The sequence below is a fragment of the Lagopus muta genome, chromosome 1, assembly GCF_023343835.1.
Source record: "Lagopus muta isolate bLagMut1 chromosome 1, bLagMut1 primary, whole genome shotgun sequence".
Lineage (NCBI taxonomy): Eukaryota > Metazoa > Chordata > Aves > Galliformes > Phasianidae > Lagopus > Lagopus muta.
In genome coordinates, this window is record NC_064433.1 from 45,329,208 (window position 1) to 45,354,980 (window position 25,773).

A 25,773-nucleotide genomic window follows, 5' to 3' on the forward strand; every position below is an offset into this window, starting at 1 on the left:
ATTAAGCCAGCAAAGAGTTCCATTTATGTTTGCCAAAGATCCTCTTTGTGTTACAGATACTGAGTATATCATCAAATGAGAGAAATGAAAATATGAAGCATAGGTTTATCTTTAAAACAGAGCGGGTGAAAGGGTCCAGAGGCAAGTGCAGAAGTGAAATATTTACCAGTGCAATTTAATTTTCCACTTTGAAACACCAGAGATAATTAGAATTATTCTCATTTGTCTACACGTCAGCATGATTTAGGATTCTACTTAATGTGATAAAAAAAAAAACCACATTGAAGTGAATTAGAACAAAAATCTCCCTGTCACAAAGTGGAAAAACAGAATATGCCATAGAAAGAATCATGGCAAGACAAGGGATCAAGTTCTGAGGGATCAAATTCTGAGGTCTGTCTGGGTTGTCCTCAGCACAAACGGGGGGAAAGTGGAAGTCAGGGCACTTTTGGAGCTGGTGGAGCTCCTGGCCACACATCCATGGCCAATGAAGATGCTTCCCAGAATCATAGAATGGCCTGGGTTGAAAAGCACCACAATGATCATCCAGTTTCAACCTCCCTGCTATGTGCAGGGTCACCAACCCCCAGACCAGGCTGCCCAGGGCCACATCCAGCCTGGCCTTGAATGCCTCCAGGGATGGGGCATCCACAGCCTCCTTGGGAAACCAGTTCCAGTGCGTCAGCACCCCCTGTGAAGGACAGCACGCTCCATCCATTAACACAGGCTGCCACAGCCTTCCCCAGCACCTCCCAACGAGGGGCCGCGCACCTCTTCCCCCAGCCCGCAGCCCGCCCATCGCCGGAACACCGCCAGCCCCGCCCCGTCCCGCCGCGCGCGCACCCCGTGCCCGGCTGCTCCTTGCCCCTTCCGGGCCACCGTAGTGTCGGCGGGAGGCGGGGGCGCGCGGGGGCTGTTGGGACGGGTTGTGAAGTTGGACGCGGCGCGGAAAGTCGGCCCGCGCGGCGGGGCGGCGCTGATTGGTCGGCAGTAAGCGCCGGACCCCGGAGAGAACCGCGAGCAGCGGCTCCTGAGCCAATCGGCGCGGCCGGCTCGTGGTGCCGGGCCCGGGCCCTGAGGAGGCTCCGCCGGGCGGGGAGGGGCAGGTGGGCGGCGGGGCCCGAGCGGGTCCTGAGGGGCGCCGGGGGAGGGGCGGGGCTGCGGGCCTGGGGGTTCACGGTCAGTTTCTATTTCTGAGTGAGGGAAGAACGGAGAGCTGAAGCCGTGGGGGAGTGTCCCGCGAGAGCTCCCGGCTGGAGGCCTCTCGGGGTGTGTGCTGCTGGTGCTTGAAGTTACCCGCGTGGCGGAGAAACGGGAGTAAACTTCGCAGGGCTGGGACTGGCGGTCCGGGCCTCGGCTCACAGCGCGTTGGCTCACAGCGGCAGCCCCGCTCAGCAGCATGGCGGGTTTACCTGCTTTTTTCATTTGTAAGCCGCCTTGAAAAGAAGCTCACGTTCGAAGTAAATTACCTTCTTCTCGAGGAAACGGCATTGAATGGGGTTGTCCTCTTCTTGTAAAGTGACCTGTTGTATGTTCTTAATTAATTATTATTATTATTATTTTTTTTTTTGCAAAGTAGGTGCAGCCATGCAAGAAAGCATACGTTTTGCTTCATCAGGGGATGACATTAAGATATGGGATTCCTCATCTCTGACTGTGGTGGAGCAGTTCAACCCACATACGTCTCCGCATCCCGTCAGCTCTCTGTGCTGGGCCAGCAATAGTATCCTTTACAGCTTCAGCCACAGTTCTGTGGGTGCTCTGTGAGATGCCATCACATTCCATTTGTCTCGCAGTAAATGACAGGCCTGATGTCGGACCGAACTGTGTGAAAAGATTCCTCTATGCTCTGTTCTTTGTGCTGAAATGATTTACAAAATAAACTCATGCTGGTAAAGGCTTCAGGAGAAGCGAATCCTCCTTTAGGAGGTTAACACATGTTTAATGATGGTGATGTACCTAGATTGCCAACCACCTGCAAAACTTATTAATTTTTTTTTTTTTTCATGAGGTGATTACATTGATAACTTTCAAGGTAGTGCTGAATTTATTGACATGGCTGAAAACCTCATTTGCTGGTGTGGTAAAATTCTGTATCTATGGAGAAAAAACATAATGTAAGTGCAGTCTGCTCTCACCCCTTACTCTGTGGGCAGAGGTTAAGCATAGCAGGAAGGGCAGGGAAACAAGATCTGTGTATTTTTATACATCAAGTGTGTGTATTTATGTATATATACTGTGTCTGTATATACACACGCTTATGTATATATCTGTGTCTGTTGTTAAGTAAACTTCAGTATAGACACTGTTTTGTCCTGCTTTGTTCTTTTCTTTACCTCTGCCTCCAGAGCTGAACAGAGCGTCCTGCTCCGTATGCTTGTTAGATGTAAAGAGTTGAGTTTCATTCTGCATAGTTCTTTAAGCTAAAACATCTTGAAATAAAGAAATAGCAGTTACCGCTCTGCATACCATCCTTCTGTTTGGACTAGGTGATCTTAGTGGTCTTTTCCAACTTAATGATTCTATGGTGTTAAATCCAGCCCAATGAGCTGCGTTCTTAATAAGCAAATATAGAATCACAATGGGTGTTAGCCTGAAGGTGTAGGGGATACAGATTTGAGTGATTACCCAAATAGTTTGGAGTGGAGTGCAGGGCCAGTTTCCTTGCTCTCTATTTGTATACTGGAGACTTTTCTTAGCACTTTGACCTACTTGGTGCAATTAAAGGTGTTCCTTTTTTTCCCCCCTTCTCCATATAGAGAGTGACAAACTAGCAAACGTATTCATTGTACTCCAGAAACAATATGACAAACTGGTTTAATTAACATTTATCATGAGCAGGACTTCTCATTCAATTTTTTCGCTCTTTCAATTTGTTCTGGTAGCAGCAGCAGGTGTCTCTCTGAACTCCAGTGCTAAAGGAGCTTGTATCTGGGGTGTGGGGTTAAAAGGGAACGCAGGCTGGGTGAGCTGCCTTAGCAGGGAAGAGCTCTTAAACAATATCTGCCAGATATTTCTCCTCTGAAAGAAATTGCACTGCTTTGTATTGGGAAGCAAGAGCTGCAAACGCTGCAAGAGCTTATTAGTGGAAGCTCATTAATTAGCCGTGTGTTTCTATTTCTAGGGTCCTTCAAGGTGAAGTACTTCAGCTTGTTTGGCCCACCTGCTATCTGTTCAGTAAGGGAGACTCACAATTGCTTGTATTAATTGAAAGTATGATATGGTTATCATCCATAACTTGTCACTAAGATAGCTTCCTGGTCAGTGCTTCAGCTGCTGGGGATAAAATCGCTGTGTCAAGCTGCAAAAGTAAACCTGTTCCACTTTTTGAAGTAGCTGAAGGAGTAAGTATGGTGTGTGTGTGTGCGCGCGCGCACATTGTTTGCATCTCATCTCTTCTGCATGTTGATTATCAGTTTAATTTTGGTGGAGTTAAAAGTTCAGAAGTGTATATAGAGTGGACATGTGGCACTATAAACTCTTCAGGAAGCCAGACTTGGTTTTGGCAGGGTTACTCCAATGGCTTTTTGTGTTCTAAACCATTCTAATTGTTCTCCTTATTGTCGTGCTCATTTACGTTGGAAGTCCTGGAAGGGGTGCAGAGTGGCTTTTAGGTGTGCAGAGCAAACACTTTCAGAGGTGGACAGTTTGTTGTGGAGATTCCACCAAATCTGAGACAAACCCAATGCTATCATTTCCAGTTTAAGCATGACAATAATTAGATGGACTTGTGTGGGTTTTTTTTTTTTTCTTCTTTACTTCAAATCTCAGGAACTTAAAAGTGAATTTTCAACGTGATAGAACTGAATAATTTGTCCTCGCTGTGGGTCTATTGCTGAGATTGACTTTTTTTTTTCCAAAAGCTGCCACTTCAGTGATTATTTTAAAAAGCAGCACTTTGTGGACTTAGGAGGTTTGCTGCTTTAGTATTCTTTGTCATGTTTCGGGAATGTGAAGTACGTGACTTAGACAACTTCTTAATATTCCGAGGGCTTTTTTTCCCCCAAACCTAGCAGTTTCTTTTGAAGAGTCTCTACCAAATAGAAGTCTATGGTTATACTTTAGAGACCTCTCATTTAAAGGGAAAATGCATTTTGAAGGAAAAGATGCTCAAATAATTTAAAATGGTGAAAGGAGAATGTAGCATTGAAGAGTTTATTAATTAGAATATTGAAACATTGAAATATATTGAAGATATGTCCGAATTGGGTTGGACTTGAAATGCTTCGTGTTTGGCAATGACTGTGGTGTGCCAATGGATCCATCAGTCAGTGAGGTATGTGCATTCATGAAGATGAAAACACCATCACTGTGCTTATAAGCAATTGGAGGAGATCTCTTAATTATCTTTAACGTACAATTTTTCCTTTCCCTCCTTCCCTGTCAGGCGAAACAGACGTGTGTGAGCTTAAGTTCCAGTTCTTTGTATGTTGCCAGTGGGGGCCTTGATAGCACCGTTCATATCTGGGATCTCAAATCCAGAAGGGTTCACCGTAGCCTTAAGGTAAGCTTGGCTGGAGAGGGACTGGAGCTTACATTGAGTGCACCCTCAGCAAGTTTGCTGATGACACCAAGCTGAGTGGTGCGGTTGACACAGTGGAAGGAAAGGATGCCATTCAGAGGGACCTTCACAGACTTGTAAGGTGGGTCTGGGTGAACCTAATGAGGTTCAGCACAGCAAATTGCAAGGTTTTGCACTTGGGCTGGAGAAATCTCAATCATCCTACAGACTGGAAGGAGCAGTCCTTGAGAGCAGCCCTGTGGAGAAGGACCTGGGGGTCTTGATGAATGAAAAATTTAACATGAGCCAGCAGTGTGCCCTTGCAGCTTGGAAAGCAAATGGTATCTTGGGCTCCATTAGAAGAGGGGTGGCCAGCAGGGACAGGGAGGTGATTGTCCCTCTCTACTCTGCCCTTGTGAGGCCCCATCTGAAGTACTGTGTCCAGGTCTGGAGCCCACAGTACAAGAAAGACAGGGAGCTGTTGGAGAAGGTCCAGAGGAGGGCCGCTAAGATGATCAGAGGGCTGGAGCACCTCCCCTGTGAAGACAGGCTGAGGGAGCTGGGCTTGTTCAGCCTGGAGACCTCATTGCAGCAGGGTGACCTCAGTGCAGCTTTCCAGGACCTAAAGGGAGCCTATAAACAGGTGGGGAATCAACTCTTTGAAAGGGTAGATAACAGCAGGATAAAGGGAAATGGTTTTAAGTTGAAGGCGGGAAGATTTAGGTTGGATGTCAGGGGGAAGTTCTTTACTGTGAGTGGTGAGGTGCTGGAACAGGCTGCCCAGAGAGGTTGTGGATGCCCTGTCTCTGGAGGTGTTCGAAGCCAGACTGGATGGGGCCCTGGGCAGCCTGGTCTAGTATTAAATGTGGAGGTTGGTGGCTCTGCCTATGGCAGGGGGGTTGGAGGTTCATGATTCTTGAGGTCCCTTCCAACCCTGGCCGTTCTGTGATTCTGTGATTACATGACTTCCAGAACTTGTTGCCAGTTGCAATAATGTGCTTTCTCTGTCATGAATCTGTAGGATCAAGTTCATAGGTAGAAGCTAGAATGCCTGTGTGTCTTATTTAACTGAGTGTTTTTTATGTATGGTAAATTGCAAATTTAATAGCCATGCTTAAGTTGATGACTTTCAGGGTACAAGTCTATAATAACTTATGTTGAAATTTTCAGAATAGACTTCCTACTTTGAGAATTTATATTGATATTCTCTGGTGATTTTTCAAGGGCTGTGTTTTGGGTAATGGCTGTTCTGATACTTCAAACCAAGAAGATGCTTTGTTTTGTAGAATCACATGATGGTTGAGGTTGGAAGAGACTTTAAAGCTCATCCATTCCAACTCCACCAGCTCAGGCTGCCCTGGACTCCATCCAGTTTAGCCTTGAAGCTTCCAGGGATGGGGCACCCACAGCTCTCTGGGCAACCTGTGCCATTGCCTCACTGCCTTCTGAGTAGAGAATTTCCCCCAAACATCTAACCTGAATTTTCCCTCTTTTAGTTAGAGCCCCTTCTCCTATCACTGTTTGTAGGGTACTGTGGTAGAGCTAATGCCAGGCATGACTCAGTAAGTGAAATTGTGAATGCAAAACTGGTGGCTGTTTGTCTCTTTTTAACTGATCTAATATGAATTCTCTAAATATTGCTGTAATGTAAAAAATATTATAATGTTCAACTATGCATAATTTCAGTGATCCCTTCAATAGATGATTTGCCCTCACTTAGGACCACAGTTAAAGATGCTTTAGCACTGCTATAATTTTTTTTAAAAACACTTATATTTTGTTTCTGAATGTTTTGACCTTTTTCCTCCTACCCTTTTCCACAGGATCATAAAGATGAAGTTACATGTGTTGCATATAATTGGAACGATTGCTACATTGCTTCTGGATCTTTGAGTGGTGAAATAATCCTACACAGCGTTACCACCAATTTATCCAGTGCTCCCTTTGGTTATAACAGCAGTCAGGTAGGATCTGTTAATTATGTTAAGTGTGTATTAATTTGCTGTTGTGTGTGAAGCTTAAATTTGAAGCTTAAACATCTAGTGTTTAGAAACTTGAAGTATGTATTGAGAGCTGTACTGCATTTTTAAAAGCTGCCAGAATGTTGTTTTTTTTCTTCTTTTGATGTTTTTAGGAGTGCCTTAATTGGGAGGAAAAAAACGGATCTCTATTTATTCTAGCCTTAAATAATAGGTATCATGGAAGTCCAAATTTAGGAGGTGTAATCCCAGTTTGCCAGTTCTCCTTAGCACAGTTTTGCCCTTTCTGAGTCAGGTCTGGTTCATTGTTGACCTTGCTCGACTCTGCTGATGTTGTTGGTTTGTGGAACTGCAGTGAGTTCATGTGGTGATTTTGGTGCATCCTTGTACTCTTGGTACAGTCTCAACTTCTCTATTACTTCCACAACTGCATACCACATGGAGTTCCATTTACACCTGGGATTACCCTCACAGACCTGGGATTCTCTCTAACAGAGGAATTCCCTCCCCCTTGCCTGTGTTATTTTCCTATGGACTTCCTACTACCCCAACTGTAATGCAGAAGCTCCAGTGCTTCTGCATGAGGCTTACTGATCTCGAAGACAGTACACAGAGGCAAGAGAACAGCCAGCACTTTAATGAAAGGGTACTGGGGGCAGCTGGCTGGTAGTGTCTCCACCTATTCTTTGTTACTGGTGGTGCCAGCTGGTAGGGTACCTGCCCTGGGGTTTCCCCCTGCAGGTAGGGGTGGCAGCAGGCCAGCCAGATGTCCACACAACCCTTTAGTGCTGTGGCTATATATATATATATATATATATATATATATATATGTATATATATATATATATATATATATATATATATATTTGTAGAAAGCAGCAAGACTTGTTTACAGTTACAGAGCAGTTTCTCACAAACAAGTTTCTTCTAGCTGTGTGCAGAAGCTAGAGGCAGTTTACTTGCATTCTCAAGCTAACATGAGCTCTTTCTCATGGGCTTTTACTTGCATTCTCAAGCTAACATGAGCTCTTTCTCATGGGCTTGTCACCCATTCAGGCCATGATCAGTATTTTTCCACTCAGAAGGTATGTTTACTTTTATACGGTTTACAGCAGATATTATTTTCTAGGCTCTGCTGCCTCAAGAACAAACTTCTGTGCATCTTAAGACTGAACAAAATATAGTCAGCTCTACATACCAAAGCAGGATTTCAATATTCTACTCAATGTCTGTTGCCATGAGTAGAATAGGTAGCCTGGTTTCTGATTTATCCAAATTAATCAGATTTACAACTGAGCAGAGCCATCTGTACAGTAGATGAGAATGTAAGCCTATGTTTGAAAATAATACATTTATTTAATCTGGAGATTAAAATTGCACAGCTGCTCACAGAGTAAGATCATTGAGGTTTTATATTACCTACTTAGGTACTTAAGTGAGATTTTTTGAATGACTAGTTTAAAGGAAAACTGTGAAAGACAAATAGAAAACTGTGTGTACTATTGAAGGGCCTTGGTAGGGTTTCCACTGCAATTCCTTTTTGCAGACTCAGAAAATGTTGCAGAATTATTGAGTTAGGATATCAAGGCTTGCTATCAAAGCTTCTGCAATAGTGAAGGAGCTCTGTTGTCCCACTGGATGTTCCAAAGTGAGTTCTTACAGTGGTTTTTAGCTCAGGAACAATGAAGGTGTTGTGCTCCCAACGTTTTTTTCCCTTTTTATTATTGAGCCACTGTCATAGAGCCAGTGTGGGGACCTTTGTAGTGGGGAATACTGAAGTTATGCCATAGTTTTCTGTTACTGCAACAGCATTTTTTAATGTTAGATTGCAGATGGAGTAGGAAGTCAAATTTTTCTCCTTTCTAGCCCGAGCAATATAACTTGATGAAGAATGTCTTATGGCTTTACAGCATCACAAAGATTGTGGCATATTTCTGTTGAAAAATCTCCGTTAAGTTCAGACCCTACTTTCAGGTGCTGCAGTATCTTTGATCCATCACCATAGTCTCATAGTTATATTGAAGCAAAATTGTACTTCATGCTTGGCTTGATCTTAAAAATCCATCTGTCTAGTCTGTTCATTTTTCTGATTTGACTGTTGCTGTGAAAAACACGGATGTGAGACAGGGACTGCAGGAATATCCACGGGTGGATTAAAAGGCTGAGATGAATATCTAGAGTGGGGATTGTTCTGCTAGTTAGTTGGAAAATTAAGTTCTGGTAAGGATGATTTGCATCAACCTGTTTGATAGATTTCTCCTCTTTCCACCCAGAAGTGATTAGGAGTAAGTGATGCAGTGAATAGCTATTTTGGCAGATGAAATCAAGAGGCCTGCTGCAAAGCTGAGTGACCTTTAAGATGGCTAAAGATCTCTGAAGTGTTAAATCAAAGTAATTGCGAGCACGGAGCTACTGTTCGCTTTCTAAAGGGCCTCTAGCATGTTTTAAGCCGGGACAGTTATTTGATTGCGGTCTTAATTTAAAATGGAATTGAGTTGTGATTTTGTAATGTGATGGCTGCTTGGGTGTCCCGGTTTATCAGCTTATCTCATGTCCTACTAATGATCTCCGTTCTTTTGTGCAAAGCAGTTTTATTTTTGTTGGGGAGTTCAATTGATACTTGCGGGGGATTGCAGGATTCATTGCGCAGTGAAGCAAATGCATGAAGACTTGTGTAGTTCCCTTAGAGAAATCTAAAAAGCCTCTACTTGATTTATAGTTTAGGGGCACAGTTTTCTGAGGGCGAGCTTGAATAGATACACGATGTATTGTTCTGCTTGGTCTTGGCAAAGCTGTCTGGCTTAGTAAGGGTCACCACTCCTTAGTAACTTTTCTGCAGTTGGGGAATGTGAGGTCAGACTAACCTTATAAAGTTGAGCTTGTCTCTGTTTGATTCCATGTGATGGAATGTAGTTGCCTTGCCAGTTAATTTCTGTAATTGTGTGGACTCTACAAGCAGCAGAATAGCCCAAGGTTGCAGTGCTTTCTGTGACTTTAAACAATACTCTTTTCAAATGAGTATTGGCCTATATTCTATTAATTGATTTTGATTTAGAAACATCTTTGTGCTTTCTTAGAGCTCAGTCCTTACACCGAATTGTTTGCAGATCCCATAATTTGTCTTTGCTGTTGGTATTCATTAAGACTACCAGATTCTTATCTGCTTGCTGTTGTGAGGTTGAATTAAAGTTTGTTTTGAAGCATAATGATTGTTCAAGTCTTCGCTGCCTTGTGCTATTCTCCTAGCAACAGGATTTGGTTTAGCTGTTTGATCAGCTGGCTGAGATGTGAGGAGTTTCGGTCACCTCGGATAATGAAATAGCCCTCAGCTTTTTAAACTATCAATTGGGTTTACAGCTGCCTTCTTGCTTACAAGGCTCACTGAGGTGAAAGGAGGTAGCGTAATTTCTTTATCTTTAAACGAGATAGTTGATAGCACTGGACTACTTTGTGTTTACTTTTGAGTGTGTCATTTGTTTCCCAACGGTGGAAAACCCTGAGTGCGGGCAATCCTGAGCAATGGGATAACCATTGTCTGAAGCCTGGTCTGCCTGTTTTGCTGTGAGGTGTGAAGTTAAATGTACTTCCATTTCCTGCAGAACGTCTACTTCAGTCACAGCTAAGGCAAAAAGATGTGTGTGCTTTGTGCTGCATCGATTGGTAGCGTTCTGAAGAGGGCTTTCTTTTTTCTTTGCCCGTTCAGCACCTTGTGCTAAAAACATTTATGGAAGTTCTATGCATGCAGAATTAGCAGGAATCACCAGGAGCTGTACTTGAGGTGCAGTGAAGCTTTCCTCATATCTGCTCTTTTCTTTGTAGCCTTGACAGCTTTAGCTCCCGAAAGTGGCTCTTAACAAATCACTGCTGCGTTCTAAATAATCTTGAAGTGATTTTTCCTGCTAGCTTAGAAAACAGACACCCACTTCTATTCAGCAATATGCTTAAGTGTGTTTGAGTTTCGGCCACAAATTTAAGCCTCCTGTTTCCTTGAGTATGGTTTAGCAGTTGCCTTAACACCAGAGAAGCTTGAAGCTTGTTGTTGACCTGATCAGTGACAGTGAGGAGTGAATGGGAGCTTTCCTCACACCTCACACGTCTTCTGTCAACAAAAGTTGAACTGAAACTGCTCTGAGGAAGTACAATGACTTCAATGAGAAGGGTGAAGTGGAGATAATATGGGAAGAGTATGTCATATGAAAGGCATGAGAACTGGGCTTGAGGAGGAGGAAAATTAGGAATGAAAATGGAAGGCTTGAAAGGATAACAAGGCAGGTTTGAGGAGAGCTGAGAGAATAAAAGTGGTGGGCAGAGGGATGGAAGAAGGCAAACATAGAACATGAGCAGATGTTGGGGCAGTAAGGGAGGGATTTGAAAGTAAGTTAGAGAATGTGAGGGATGGAAATGTGTCCCATGTAGATCATGTAATTCATTTACTCTGTGGAGACAAATTGAAAGATGCCAGTAAAAAATGTCTCTATCATGTCTAGTAGTGGTTCATGTTAATTATATCAATTCATACTCTGTCTTGCTTGAATACACAGTTGAGGGCACCTCTCCTTTGTTAGGCACCTACGCTTCCAGTGAGACATGCAGTATAAATGCTAGAAATTATGCTGGAGGCGTACAATCCAACAAATATCTCTAGTAAAATGAAGAGAAAAATAGGATAATGTTTAGTACAGTGCATTGTGATGAGGGTTATGCTAGAAAGTAGAGTAAGAAGTTGTGACAGTATAAAAAAATCCTGAAAGTTTCCAAGGAAAAGGACCTATTGATCATAAAACTGCCTAAAAGGACTTGAGGATGGCAGCTGGATGAGCCAGCAGCTCTTGGAGCTCAGAAAGCCAGTTGTATCCTAGGCTGCAGCAAAAGGTCTCCTTGGAGCTTCAAAAGCAGTGTGGTGAGGGAGTGATCCTGCCCCTCTACTTTGTGATGGTGAGGTGTCACCTGGAGTACTGCATCCAGATGTGGAGTCCTCAGTACAGGAGAGACAGGGACCTGTTGGAGTGTGTCCAAAGGAGGGTCACAGAAATAATGCAAGGGATGGAACACCTCCGTGTAAGGACAGACTGAGAGAGCTGGGGCTGTTCAGCCTGGAGAAGAAAAGGCTCTAAGGAGACCTGAGGGCAGCCTTTCAGTATCTAAAGGGGGGGCTATAAGAAAGGGGGACAGGCTCTTTAGCAGGGTCTGTTGTGATAGTTCTTTACAGTAAGAGTGGTGAGGCACTGGCACAGATTGCCCAGAGAGGTGGTGGATGCCCCATCCCTGGAGGCATGCAAGGTCAGGCTGGGGATGCTCTGAGCACCCTGATCACCTGTAGGTGTCCCTGCTCATTGCTGGGGAGCTGGACCACGTGGCCTTTAAGGCTCCTTTCCAACTCAAATGGTTCTATGATAAAACGGCAATCAGCAACCAAAACAGAGGATCACAAAAAAACATGCAATCTAAGATGCATCAGAAAGCTGTTTGCAGTATACAAAGGAACTGTTACTGTGTTTGGAGAGGCAGTAGCAAATGTTTTCATGATCATAACGATTTTTTGATTGTCCATTTTCAAGAGATTCAGACTGGAAATGTTGCAGGGAGTCTGACGGATGGTAACTAGGAACAGCTTAAGTGTGATGCTATTGCTGTCACTGCAGTGAATTTAGTGCAAGTGAGCCATAAATAAAACTGAGCTAGAGATTGAGTATTGTAATTTAATATTAGTGCAGTGAGGTTTTGAGGCATCCTCTGGAGCAAGATGGTGAGAACAAAATACTTATCTGCTTCTGAAATACAGGTAAGTTCATATATTACATTCTCTGGTGATAACGAGGCTTCATGTGATTGAGCCTGACATATTATCCAGTTTCAAGGTCCTAATCCATAGAGTGAAGTCTCCTGCAGGACCTTCATACTTGCCTAATCAGTGCAGGGGAACTAAACAACTTTTTTGATGTGATGTATATGTTCCTCTTACGTACTCAAAATCAAGAAACTTTTCCAGTTTTTTTTTCTCATCCACTGTTTTGCTGATGGGGCACATGCTGCCCTGACAGTAAAAAAGGGAATTATAATGCAGAATGAACTTTACATTTGTGTGTGTAGAGTGGCCAGCCTTTGTAGAGTAATTTAGCTTAACGTCTGTATTTCTAATGCCTGTGCTTAAGGTAATTCAGTGATGTCTAATGGTGGTACTAAAATTTGTGTTTGTCTCACAGCCTATTCGACATCTGAAATACTCCTCCTTTAAGAAGTCCTTATTGGGCAGTGTTTCTGACAGTGGGAATGTAACTCTGTGGGATGTAAATACTCAGAACCCGTATCGTAATTTTGAAAACACCCATAAAGCACCAGCTTCAGAAATCTGCTTTTCTCCAGTAAATGAGTTGCTCCTTGTAACTGTAGGTTTGGATAAAAGAATTAATCTCTATGACACTTCAAGTAAAAAGTGAGTATCTTAAAGACCTTTGATTTTTTTGTTGGACATGAACGTTTTATGAGCTGAAAAAGCACGTCCAGCTATGACATTAAATATTAAATTCAGACCGTGTTCAGAGTGGTTGAAGTGGTTGCTGCTGGAGAACCTGTTCCAAAACCCTTTCTGTTTTTTTTTTGTTTGTTTTTTAAATTAAAATGGAAACTAATTGAAGTGCTGCATGAGTGACTACTTGCAAGTGCTTAAGTATGAGCTTTTCTTATTGCTGGAGAGTAGTTGGCTTCTGTGGTGGCCAGTATAGCCTGTGAGGACCTGCAGCCACCTGGGCTTAGCTTGCTTGCTCTTCTAGTTTGCAATACGAGACACAGCTGTTGTAAGGTGCACAGAGCGGCTGAGCCTTAAATATGGACAGGGTGTTGGATGAAAAAGGAGGTGATGGGGCTGTAAAGTAAGAGAGTAGTAAGTGTTAAGTAAGTAGTAAGGGGTAGTAAGTGTTTTCATGGGACTTTGATTTTAGTCTGGAGTGTGCTGTTAGTCTAGCTGAATAAAAGCAAGTGTTTGGCTGTAGCTTGGACGGCTGTAGTAGAAGGATTCAAATACAGACCTGAAGTTCTTCTGGAGTGGGAGGTTAGAAGTGACAGACCTGAGCAACTGAAGGATATGTGCAGTGTGGTTGATGCTAGAAATGATGATTGCAGTAAATCTTTGTGTCAAACCGGTTGCTTTGAAGATGAAATCTTTTGGAGCACATACAGTTCCTCACTGGTTAAGCTTCAACACTTAGTATGTCTAAGCCACTGTTTCTTAAGGTATTTCACTGAATTTATTTGGCACAAGAGGAGTTCAACTACTGACCTGTGGTTGAATTCTTAAAGCTGTTTTTTAATAGGTACTGTGTTTTGAACAGTCTAATAGTAAAATTAACACTGTGATGAAGAAGTCTAAAGGCTTTTCTCCTATTCTTTCTCCTGTTTGAAGATTACTGACAACAATAGTAGCAGATCATCCTCTGACAACAGTGAACTTCATGCCTGATGGTACTACTTTGACTATAGGAAGTTCCCGGGGAAAAATCTGCCAGTATGACTTGAGGAAACTGACATCACCAGTGAAAACAGTTATTGCTCACAAAGGCTGCGTGACATGCATACGTCTTCAGTTCAGTAGCACTTTTTCCAAGGTAAAAGCCAAAAAAAAACCCATGAAGAACCCAAACCAAAAATTCTCCTTTTTATTATGCAGTGTGTAGATTAATAAAAGCAAAATGTAAGCTTAAGATCTGAGAAATGTTAGTAATGAGTTTCTAAGCATTATAAATGCCAGCAAAGATGATTCATACGACATGGAAATAAGAGCTTTATAAATCGCTCGGTCTCATGTGAGCAAGAGAATGTTAATGACATTTTTTTTTTCCTTCTAATTTTCAACGTAGAGATGAGTGAAACTTTAATCTTAAACTTCCTGGTGTGAATATGTTGCCGTTGCAGATCAGTCTGTGCCATGCTAAATGGATTTGCAGACAGTAGCACAAAGATCTGTACTAACCCCTTTTCTTAAGGGGAAGACACACAGCAGCCCAGCTTGAAGTATTTTGCCTGTGGAGAACTTGATTAAATAGTATAGAAGGCTTAAGAGGTTCTTCCAAGACCTAAGTAGGCTCTACTTGATCCAAAAAACATAAATGCCAATTCACTGGAGGTGGGAGAGAATGTTTGAAGTGTATTTTCTTTTTAACTGCTCCAAGACTTTCTTCTTCTTCCAGCTTGCTTGCTGCTGGTGTTTGACTATCCCATTGCAACTTCTACTAATAATGTAATTTCTTGTTGTTCCTATGTCTAAGCCTAATAATTGGCTAGTACCAGTTCATTGTCACCTTCAGTTCTATTGGAATTCTCTTGCAGATCCATGATATGGATATATATGATATATCCAGAATGATATATATCATAATACATACATACATATGTTTGTTAAGGCATCTCCTAGGTAGATGTTGCAAATTGAACAGATTTTAGTGTTTTGAAACAGAAAGAGTATTGGCTTATATTCTTTCTTCTAATTGATCAGATAGTAACTTCTCTTACTTTGTTCTTTTTTTTCCTCAGGCTAGCCTTAAGGGTTCCTCAAGTAAACCTGTACCCAAAAGAACAGAAGTCAAAGCTGGTAGTAATCTTGCAGGAATTCCAAATACTGGCATCAGAAATCTAGCTTCTCAGGCATCAGCAGCTATTTCCTCCCATCTGACACTGACAAATGAGAGTAAAGGGGGAGAGGTTCTTCAGGATAAAACAGGTAGTGCCTTCTTCCTACTCTTATATATTTGGTATAATGTGGAAGATAGGAGGAGTATTTCATGCTTTGACCATTACAATAGAAAAATTACACTGAGGGAAGGGCATTTACTTCAAAGAAGAAATGTATGTGCATGCACATCTGTACCTTCTTCAGCTTCCCCTGCTGCATTGGACAGGCTTCGAGACTGTGGGGAATGAACGAGGTCCTACTTTAGAAACTCTTGCTTCAAGTCCAGAATTATAGACTACTTACACACATACAAGTATTAAAGGAAAAGCTCCATGATGACACTGTGAGACTCTTCCATGTTTTGCTTTCTTGCAAATTATCCTTATGTTTATAATATACTTTGGGTCACAAAGTCTATATGGAATGCAGAGCTAATGATTTGCAATTCTGTTAATAAATTGGAGCAACAGACCTCATCAAATAACTAAACTGAACACATGCACAGGCAAAACAAAACAAACCCACAAAACAAAAACCGAGGTGAGAACTGTGCTGTATTAATCCTACGTCACATGACAGGAAAGTGTTAAATGTAGTTGTAAGTATGATTAGTTGTATAACTGTACTTGCTATTTTTGCTTCTGAAATTAACAAGTATTTTTGGTAAGAATTCTAAGTGTTATTCTAAAATTCTGCCACTGTGTGGAATGTACTCTTAATTTTAGTTAATTCAGGAGTTCTTAAAATATGGTCACATCAGTAACTGTTAGTTTGATTCTTGGAGATTCCTTAAGCTGTTCTGAAGCAACTGCACTTTTCCCACACTTTTTAAAGAAGAAGAAATACATTTAGCAACACTAATTAGGCAATAATCCACTGCAGTCCACAGGGACATGTATTAATGACCTCCCTTGGGCATGCAATGAATTGTGAGGTGAAGTAAAATGATTCCTATGTATTCAAGAAGAGTTGATAATCTACATTAGTGTGAAAGTGTGAAAAATTTTATTTAAGGTAAAAAATTCATAGTTTATTATCTCTTGTTGCCATTACACTTCAAAAGTGTGATGACTGTTACCCCTTAAATAGGACCATTCATAACAGGTTCACGTTTGAAGAAAATAAAGGTGTATCAAATAAAACATGTTTTGTAAAGCAAAATATTCAGCTTGTAAAGTGAAGGAAGTATATTTAGGAAGATCACAGAATCATAGAGTTGCTTGGTTTGAAAAGGACCTCAAAGATCATATAGTTTCATCCATTCATAGTTATACTTGGATCACTTGAACAAGTAATCCCATACAGACAAGTGGCTATAGGTTTATAAACTGTTTTAAGTTTAATAAAGTAGTTGCTAAATAAAGCTTTTGTATTTATAGGCTGTTGATTCGTAGGAGGCTTATTATGGTGTTGACCAGTGCTAATGCGTCTTGCATAGGTCTCAAGCAAAATAAAGGCACTGTTGGAGTTGAGTTCAGTGAGGGTGGAGTAACATTTTGCTTATACTCCCAATCCAGTTTTTAAAGCATAGTAAACTGTGAAAAATATTTGCTTGGTTATGTTAGCAGTTCAGTTCACTGCTCTGTGAATTCCTAGTTTAAAAACTGTAGTTTGAATGATTACTTTGGTGTTCCTTTTTTGCTTTTAAGATATGTTTCTGTTCTGCAGACAGCTGTCCATGCTACATGTCTGAAAGATAACTTTTCTTCTCTCCTGGACTGGGGCAGGAATGGGTCTTGGATGTGGAATGGGGGCGGTCTAGGGAAAATTCCTTTTATCTGCAGCTATAATTCCACTCTGATTATCTGATATTAGAAGTAAGCAGATAATATCCTGCCATTAAGTAAGCTTTGATGTAGATACTTCATGGAGTTCCCCTTAATGGCCTGCTGAAGCAGATTTCCTTTCTTGCAGAATCAGTTCAAATGTTGATATTCTGAATGTGATCACTTTTCTCAGCAGAAGCTGCATTTGCTAGCTATTTCACCTGTTACATTGTGAATGGACATGATTAATGAAGCAAGTTTAGCTGAAATGAATGTATTATCCAGTTCCACAGCTTTTTAAAAAGAGATAAATCAGCTCAATCTTTGTTACTAAATATCTCTTAGTCATATTTACTGACTTTACTGGCTTCGGGCTTCTTAACGGAGGAAGAACGTGGAGCTCTTGGAGCAGGTCCAGAGGAGGGCTCTAAGATGATCAGAGGGCTGGAGCATCTCTCCTATCAGGAAAGGTTGAGAGAATTGGGCTTGTTTAGCTTGGAGGAGAAGGCTCCAGGGGGACCTCATTGTGGCCTTCCAGTACTTGAAAGGAATGTATAAACAGGAGGGGAAACGGTTTACAAGGGTGGATAGGGATAGGACAGGGGGGAGTGGTTTTAAATTGAGACAGGGGAGGTTTAGGTTAGATATTAGGAGGAAGTTTTTCACACAGAGGATGGTGACACACTGGAACAGGTTGCCCAAGGAGGCTGTGGATGCCCCATCCCTGGAGGCATTCAAGGCCAGGCTGGATGTGGCTCTGGGCAGCCTGGTCTGGTGGTTGGCGACCCTGCACATAGCAGGGGGTTGAAACCAGATGATCATTGTGGTCCTTTTCAACCCAGGCCATTCTATGATTATATGATATTCACCTGTGATGGCAGCTTGTATGAGGAAGTTCAAGTCGTCCTTCTAATGCGAATGTGTAGAATGTTCTGAACTACTTGCTGGACTTAGCAGGCATGAGGCTTGCTGTGAGTTTATTTAGGGATAACGTATGTTATTTTTGAAACTGTCAGTCAATAACTGAGTGTTACTGTCCTTTTAAGGCCTTCCCCATAGCTGCAGCCTGGATGTGATTCCATCGAAAGAAACAGATAATGGGAAAAGTGCAGATTTAAATAATTTCGATGACTTGGGTCGAAGTAGTTTAGGAGATGTGTTTTCTCCTGTCAGAGATGGTAAGTTGCTAATACTGAAATCTGTTTAAAAAAAAAAAAAAAAATTGATCTGCATAGCATTACATTTTGACCTGTGTATACTCACTTGGTCTCTTAATTTATCTTTAATTATTAACTGAATACAATTATCTGAAAACTTCATAAATATTCATTTAATTAAAGAACTGTGTATGTTCTGCTGTTTTGTAGATATTATTGCATCTAAAGCAAATGAAGATCCTCCAGGAAAAGGAGAGGATAAAGATGTTTTCAGTATGTTTTTCTTTGTGGTCACTGGAAGCCTATGCTCATTCTTCTATGCTAACTTCATCATAACCACAGAAAGATGTCAAATGATGCAAGCAGACACTGAAACAGATGAACTTGATGAGCTTTTCTGGAAATTGTCTAATTTGCTGAGGAGTTAAGACTCAACATGTGATAACAGGAAATCAAGAATATGGTCTTAAAGTGGTTTTGCTGTCCTTATAGGAAATTGGTAGTGGTGTATAGAGGCTTCTTTTATTTTGTTAGTTTCAAGTGGATAGTGACAGCATAAGGAGAATTTGGGGATTCATTTCCTTGGTGACTGTGGGTGAACTCTTTCATTTTTGCAGATATGTGGGCTTATTTTTGTTATCATTACTTTGTGTGATTGTGTTTTGCTTTTGTTTTCTTCTTTTTTTCTCTTTTAAAATTTGTGTGTTTTACCCTTCCCTTCTTATTTTAGGTCTGGATTTTCAGTCCTACCTTTCAGGTTTGGATTTTCTCCCACAGCTCACCACAGGCTTTCCAGTAAAAAGAAACCCAGTGGGCAGTAGCACGCAAGGGATACGGTCTAGCCCATTGCATGCACTAGTGGGATCTCCAATTAAAGAAGAAGAAGAACATCCAGAGACTGACATTAAAAAAATGAATCTTGGAAAACAAGAAACTAAAGAATCCTTAAAGCAGGTATACTGTGCCAATTCTTGTTATGAGTGCTTTTTAGCATCTGACAGAAGTATTTCTACTTGAAGGAAAGATTCTTAAGCATCCCAACTAATCTTTTTCAGTTCTTCTTGCACTGACACAATATGTGAAATGTTCAGTTTGAACTATGTTGGCTTTCAGCAATGCAAAATAGTTGTATGTTCCTATTAAACTCAGATTACAAAAGTTCATGTGAGACAAAACTGGGCTAACTTGTAGAATATCTTTGATTTTTCTAATAACAATAACACATTCAAAAATATCATTAATAGATTGCATCAGTATGTTTCTATATTGTTTATTAGGTCGAGTCCAGCAGCTTCTCTCCCTGTTCTCTCTGCCAAAATTCTTTTGTGAGATACCTTTGACATGCTAATGCCGAGACCGTGGCTTCTTCTGTTTTCTTTTTGAGAGGTCTGGGTTTACTAGGAGTGATATTTAAACTTTGGCTCAAGATGTTTGATGTGAAAATTTAAAGTGCTGGTCTTTTTGCACTCCTTTCTCTGTGTTTGCAGTTGAAGCAATTTTGAGACATTTTAGCAATCAGTTTTTAAAGTGTGTTACTAGAAGGAAAAAAAAACATTTATTTATCAGTAGTTTCTTAGAACCAAAAGTGTTTGAAAGCTGTGTGTTCTTGGAAACTTGCTTTTCAAGTGTGTTCTTGGAAACTTGCTTTTCAAGTGTGTTCTTGGAAACTTGCTTTTCAAGTGATGTTTAACTTAGTTTTCAAACGCAGTTCGATAATTGTAGTAAGTAGGGTTGTGTTTCTGATTTTGATATTCAGCTTTCAAAGTTGAGCTCAGTCAATGCAGAATCTGGAGCTTTAAGTCCTCCTCCACCAGCATCCACTGCTATCAAGAGTCTTGAAACAAATGAGCGACTGGTGAAGAATATTCAGGCCCACCCTGCATATGATCTGGCAGTAAATGGTACTACCTCAACAAGTAAGTTGATTGGTTTTCTTTGTGGGGTTTTTTTTTCTTCAGTCCAGTTGTAAACGTGGTTCATTGTGAACTGATGCAAAACCTTAAAATGGACTTAACATTAAAACAGAACGCTCAGTCTGGATTCCTCTGTAAATCCAGATAGCTCTCTTAGGACATCTCTATCTGTGCATGAAAAAACTTGTTCAAAATTTGTATCTTTATGCATTTCTTGTTAATTGTAAAGGTCCAAAGATAACTTCACCTGTCACTACTGGAGTTGCCAACTCACTGTCAGAGAAAATAGTAGAAACCATTGGGAGTAGCAGACTAAATGCACCTCTGACTTCAATCCAAATAAACTTCATTCAGAATATGATACAAGAAACACTGGATGACTTCAGGTACTGATATGTATGCAGAACACTTTGTTTTCAGTGACATGTAAGATATTTTAACTTCTGCTGTAGCATATTTCTTTCTCACATTAGGAGATGACACCATGAATAGCCTTAATCTTGAAAATCTAGGTATGAGACTTTATTTTGAACAGCGTGAGTGTTTAATTAGATTGATGTCTCTGAATATTTTTTGTGTGTGTGACTTTGCTAACATATTTCTAGAGTGACTGAATCATTCTCAAACAGTAAATTTATCTGCATAATGAGGTGCATAATGCAGCCCTGTGCTGACTTCTTTCCCTTCCTTGTAGTCCTAGCAGGAGAAATTTCTTCTCTTAAAGTTGATACTGTGAAGAGCACGGTTGATTTGTTGGATGGTTGATTTGTGTTGGCTTTGATTGATTGTTGTTTGCTTTGCATGTGGAAGGTAAATCACTTTGTATATTTCTGTTGGCAAAGCTTTGCATAAAAAGGATTTTTGTGCTGTAAATCATAGATTCATAGAATATCCTGAGTTGGAAGGGTTAGGTAAGGATTATAGAGTCACTTTCCTTTCCTAAAACATGTAGGAAACAAAGAGAGGGAGGAAAACGATTGCTGGGCAGGGGAGGCGTTGCTGTCTTGATGACAAAAAGCAACACAAAACCATCTTAAGAGGTCCACATGCTATGGATGTCTGTACCTGCTGGTGGAAGAATACACTGATTGTTATTAAATAGCTTTGAATAAGAATATCATGTTGTAAACTTCTCCTGGGGATTTTTGGCTATAATTGCATGTCTGATTTGAAAACTTCCTCATGATTTAAAATGCATTTTGTGGATTGAGTTTCCTTTCTCTTTAAAGTTTGTTTTTTGGCATCTCACTACTGGAAAGTAAATAGTTAGATTTCTACTTCCAGTGTCTGAGATCTGGAGTTAGGGAGATTGTGTTTCTCACAATTTCTTTGAATTGAAAAAAACACTCATCTCTTGAGCTTTGTGTTTTTGGGAAACAGCCAACATTTCTGGTCTCTAAGATGGCATCTGTGCTTAACATACATGAGAAAAATGTTTTGCCTCTAGTAGGAATTCTGCAGCACAACAACATGTGGAAGCTGAAAATGAAGATCATAGACCCTTTTGTGTATGCTGTATGTTTTAGGAAGGGACAATGATCCCTGTGTGACAACTTAGGAGGTACCTTACTTTGTCATATCGGTGGTACCAATACCACAGTACTTAGCACAGGGCATTGGCATTGCCAGTCTTCAGGAGAAGCATATGAACTTGCCTGCTTTTTTTTTGTGAAGGGTTGCGAGGGAGATGCACTGAAGTTATATCTTTTTAGTAGCAGATGAATATCTCACCATGTTGCTTGTGATCTAGGAAATGAAAATCAGCTTTGCATGGTAAAAATGAGGATTATAAGTTAACAGCTTGCAAGTGAAAAAGCCATCTTGATATCACCTTGTACATATTTCTGTTTCTAAATGGAAAAGTTCCTAAACAAAGTTGAAATCTTCCAGAAAATAACTGGTAGGGGAGTCTGTTGTGTGGTTTAAATGTTTTTAGGCTGATATTTCATAATGTCGCAAAGGATAAGAAGTAGAGCTCCGGTTACTCAGCACTGGAGATAATTGCTGCTTCCTAAATAAAATTAAGCATTATCCTTCTGTAATTCTTTCCCCAGAGAAGCATGCCATCGAGATATTGTGAATTTGCAGGTGGAGATGATCAAACAATTCCATATGCAGTTGGTATGTATAAAGAATCAGAATTACCAAGGTTGGAAAAGACCCACAGGATCACCCAGTCCAGCCATCCACCCATCACCAATAGTTCTCACTAAACCATGTCCCTCATCACAAGGTCCAAACATTCCTTAAACACCTCCAGGGTCGGTGACTCTACCACCTCCCTGGTGACCTCCACCACCTCCCACCACCACTGCCTGACCACCCTTCAGATAAGTAGTATTTCCTACCGTCCAGCCTAAATCTCCCCTAGTGCAGCTTGAAGCCATTCCCTGTGGTCCTATCACCAGTTACACGAGAGAAGAGGCCGACCCCCAGCTCACTACAACCTCCCTTCAGGTAGTTATAGAGAGCAGTAAGGTCTCCCCTGAGCCTCCTCTTCTCCACACTGAACAATCCCAGCTCCTTCAGCTGCTCCTCACAAGCCCTGTGCTCCAGACCCCTCACCAGCTTTGTGGCCCTCCTTTGAACCCACTCCAGGGCCTCAATGTTTTTCATGCAGTGAGGGGCCCAAAACTGGACACAGTACTTGAGGAGCAGCCTCACCAGAGCTGAGTACAGGGGGACAATCGCTGCCCTGCTCCTGCTGGCAACACCATTTCTGATGCAAGCCACGATGTCATTGGCCTTCTTGGCCCAATGAGGGTCTTAATAGTTTTCATTTCTAGTAATACCAAAGTGTGGCAGCAATTCTGTTAAAACTGGAAATCAATTTTTGCTTATTAAGAACATGAAAGTGAAGATGGGAGAAAATGTTAGGAAATGCAATCTGTTAAACTATTTTGTGTTTAATAAGTAAGCATATGTATAAAATAGGTATCATCAATTCCATATTTCAGGAGTTATGATGAAAGGGAATCAAATTTAGCTGTCCTTCGTAAAGGACCAAGAGCAGGCCTAAGTAGGAGGTAGATGGAGTTTATATGGACTGCTTTACTTACAGTTACCACATGCATGCTGCACTGTGTTCTGTGTCCTTTAACTTCTCCTTTCTATGAAACTGAGTTCTTTAGATCAGCAGTGAAAAGACCTCCTCTCAATACCAAACATTTTAATGGGACCTGCATTAGCAGAATCTCATCCTAAAGAAATGCAAAATAGACTTTGATAAAATGTTCACTAATGTATTAATAATCAAAATACTGTATGTTTAAAAAAAAAAAATTTACTTTCCTTACCAGAAATTTAAAAACAGTATTATTTAGGTTATTTAATTTTCCAAAGGGATCTGAAAATGGATGGGGAAAAAAAAATTGTATGGTTGCTTATTGGGGCTTCTTTCTTTTCTCTAGAATGAAATGCACGCCTTACTTGAAAGATATTCTGTAAATGAAAGCTTGGTAGCTGAAATTGAGAGACTACGAGAGGAAAACAAAAGACTGAGGACTCACTTCTGAAAGATTCCCACCGCTAACTTTGTTAGCATGAACTTGCTGCGTGTGGTGCGTTGCTTGTGACAGGTCGTCCATCATCACTGAAGCACTGTGGGAAGACCTGCTATTATCTTGAACGTGAATCTTTTCTAAATGGTGTCAGATACTGTATGAAATGATAAGATTTTTAACAGATAAATACCGCATAAAGAAAGTTTGCCTAGGCATGCTTACAATCTTGAAATACATCCTTCGAATAGAGAAGCTGAAAGGATAACTACTTTATCAGAGTTTTAGTGATACGTGAAGTGCCTTTTTATAAGCAAAACCAAAATAGGACAGATGCTTTTTGTATAAGAATTTTTTGATATACCGACTTTTCTATCTGTTCCTGTATTTTATAGCTGTCAGAAACAATCACTGTAGCTTGCCTTTCAGCTATTTTTCTTGCAGAAGGAGAGAGAAGGCTCATCTTCCACGTGACACGGAGCCTGCAGTATTTAGCTAATCTTATTCAGCTGGCAACTCTTCGGTCCTAAGTAAAAACTAAGTTTCAACATATTCCCAAATTCAGTGCTCATCACCTTGCTTGTTGTGTGTGTAACTCTGAAACCTGTCTGCCATGAACTTTGTTGTTGCAAACACTACTTCAACTGCATAGTGTTGTTTTTTAGTTGCACGACTTCAGCTGTGAATCTAGAAACATGTTTTTACCAACACGTTTGGATATTGTCATGGTTTGCCCAGTTTGAATGCAGCCTTAGACTTCAAAAAATAATTATATTCAGCCATATAACGTAACACTGTGTGAATGCTGTCCTTCAGTCTGATTTAAGCACCTTTGCTCCCCCCCCTCCAGTTCTTTTTAATGCACAGAGCAGTTAATATTGAGCAGTTGCGTTACAGTTTTGACTGTGGTTTAGCATTGTTGCAGCCTTTTTCTTTGAGGTCAGCTGCAAACCAAACTTAACTAATGTCTTGGGTGTATGACTCACATAACAAATGGCATTGAGGAGAAATTATTACGTCAGTGTTGTAATGTTATCATAGTTGTGTGTACGTGCACTGAAGCGAAGCTCAGTATCGAATCCTGCCTGCTGAAGTTCACGAGAAATTTACCTTGGCCTGTTTTTTATAAGCCAAGAGACCAAATTCAATTAAAACATCAATTTAATTTCATTTAATAATGGAATTAAATTTTTTAGTGTTCAGTTATAAATTCCTCTGAAAAGTCTCTTCTGTAGAAGTGCTTTTTGCTATTTAAATTGTTCTGAAGGCTTCTTCATTTTCTCACTAATATTTCGTTCTTTTCATGAAATCACTAAGTCTCAAGCAAGGGAAGTCTGCAAATGTGGTGAGTTAATTAGTTAAAACATCAAGTGCTTGAAGTCATGGTGGCACTCTTCCACTAAATGAGAAAGCCATAATATATAATGTAACTTATTTTTAAATGTTGTAAAACTAAGGAAAAAAAACAAAGCAAGACTATATCTTTTCACTATCTTAACTTCTTTTTAAAAGTTAATTTTTAATGTCAGTTAATGACAAATAAAACCTCGTATCAAAATGAGGGTGTTCAAGTCATCTTCAGTATTGCAGACAAGACTTGGCATGTCTGCAGTCTTAATGCTATTGCCTTTCATAAACTTCTAAATGTATTTCTATGCCATAACTTCATAGTGAAAGGATGTGGAGTAGAATAAACTTTTGTTTTTGTAATTTAATAAAATATAGAGAACATAAAAAATAATTTATAGGTGATTTAACTTCAGTCGACCCATTAACCACAGTTTTTGAAGACAGTAGGAGTTGAAGGTTTCAAAAATGTTACAGTTTTTCAACATGTTTTGCAGCATTAACAAGTAACCTTGCGTAGTTGCATCTCTTAATTTGTTCCCCAAGTGCTCTTGCTGGTATACCCAGATGACAGCAGGGAATTAGGTAAGTATCCAGGGTATTTGGCTTGTAGATACTTTGTTTTTGTGACTGAGAACTGGGCAATATTTTTCTTAGTTCCCAAACAGACAAATATAACAGCAGTGATTGAAAGGATACATTTTGGCCTTTCTCAATATTTTAGGACTTTTCCATATCTCAGGATTAGGGTAGCACAAGTGGCCACACATGCTGCGAGGAGATACATTACGCTACCACTATAGGGGGATGTTTTGCCTTGTACACAGATCTGATTTATACATTAAAATAAAGCTTGTTTTAACTTTTTCAAACAAAATATTGTGGCAACCTATTTTTTAAAGGTGACAATTTAATATTGTAATCTTGCTACCTCGTTGCAGCCAA

General features: G+C 40.6%; 1 protein-coding gene across 12 annotated transcripts; it reads left to right on the forward strand.

Annotated features, from left to right (window-relative positions):
• Positions 1–916: 916 nt before the first annotated feature.
• NEDD1 (NEDD1 gamma-tubulin ring complex targeting factor) lies at positions 917–25,773 on the forward strand. Of its 12 annotated transcripts, none has more exons than XM_048940985.1 (15): positions 917–1,106; positions 1,577–1,723; positions 3,254–3,344; positions 4,388–4,504; positions 6,325–6,465; positions 12,684–12,913; positions 13,880–14,081; positions 15,007–15,193; positions 17,958–18,089; positions 18,279–18,341; positions 18,799–19,022; positions 19,825–19,984; positions 20,211–20,367; positions 22,036–22,102; positions 23,392–25,773. In XM_048940985.1, exons 2-15 carry the CDS (start codon positions 1,635–1,637, stop codon positions 23,494–23,496), a joined length of 1,965 nt encoding a protein of 654 aa, XP_048796942.1. In that variant the 5' UTR covers positions 917–1,106; positions 1,577–1,634; the 3' UTR covers positions 23,497–25,773. The 12 variants fall into 12 exon arrangements, with proteins under 12 accessions (XP_048796942.1, XP_048796932.1, XP_048796891.1 ...); XM_048940975.1 differs by having other exon boundaries at positions 1,580–1,723; XM_048940934.1 differs by having other exon boundaries at positions 918–1,106; positions 3,250–3,344.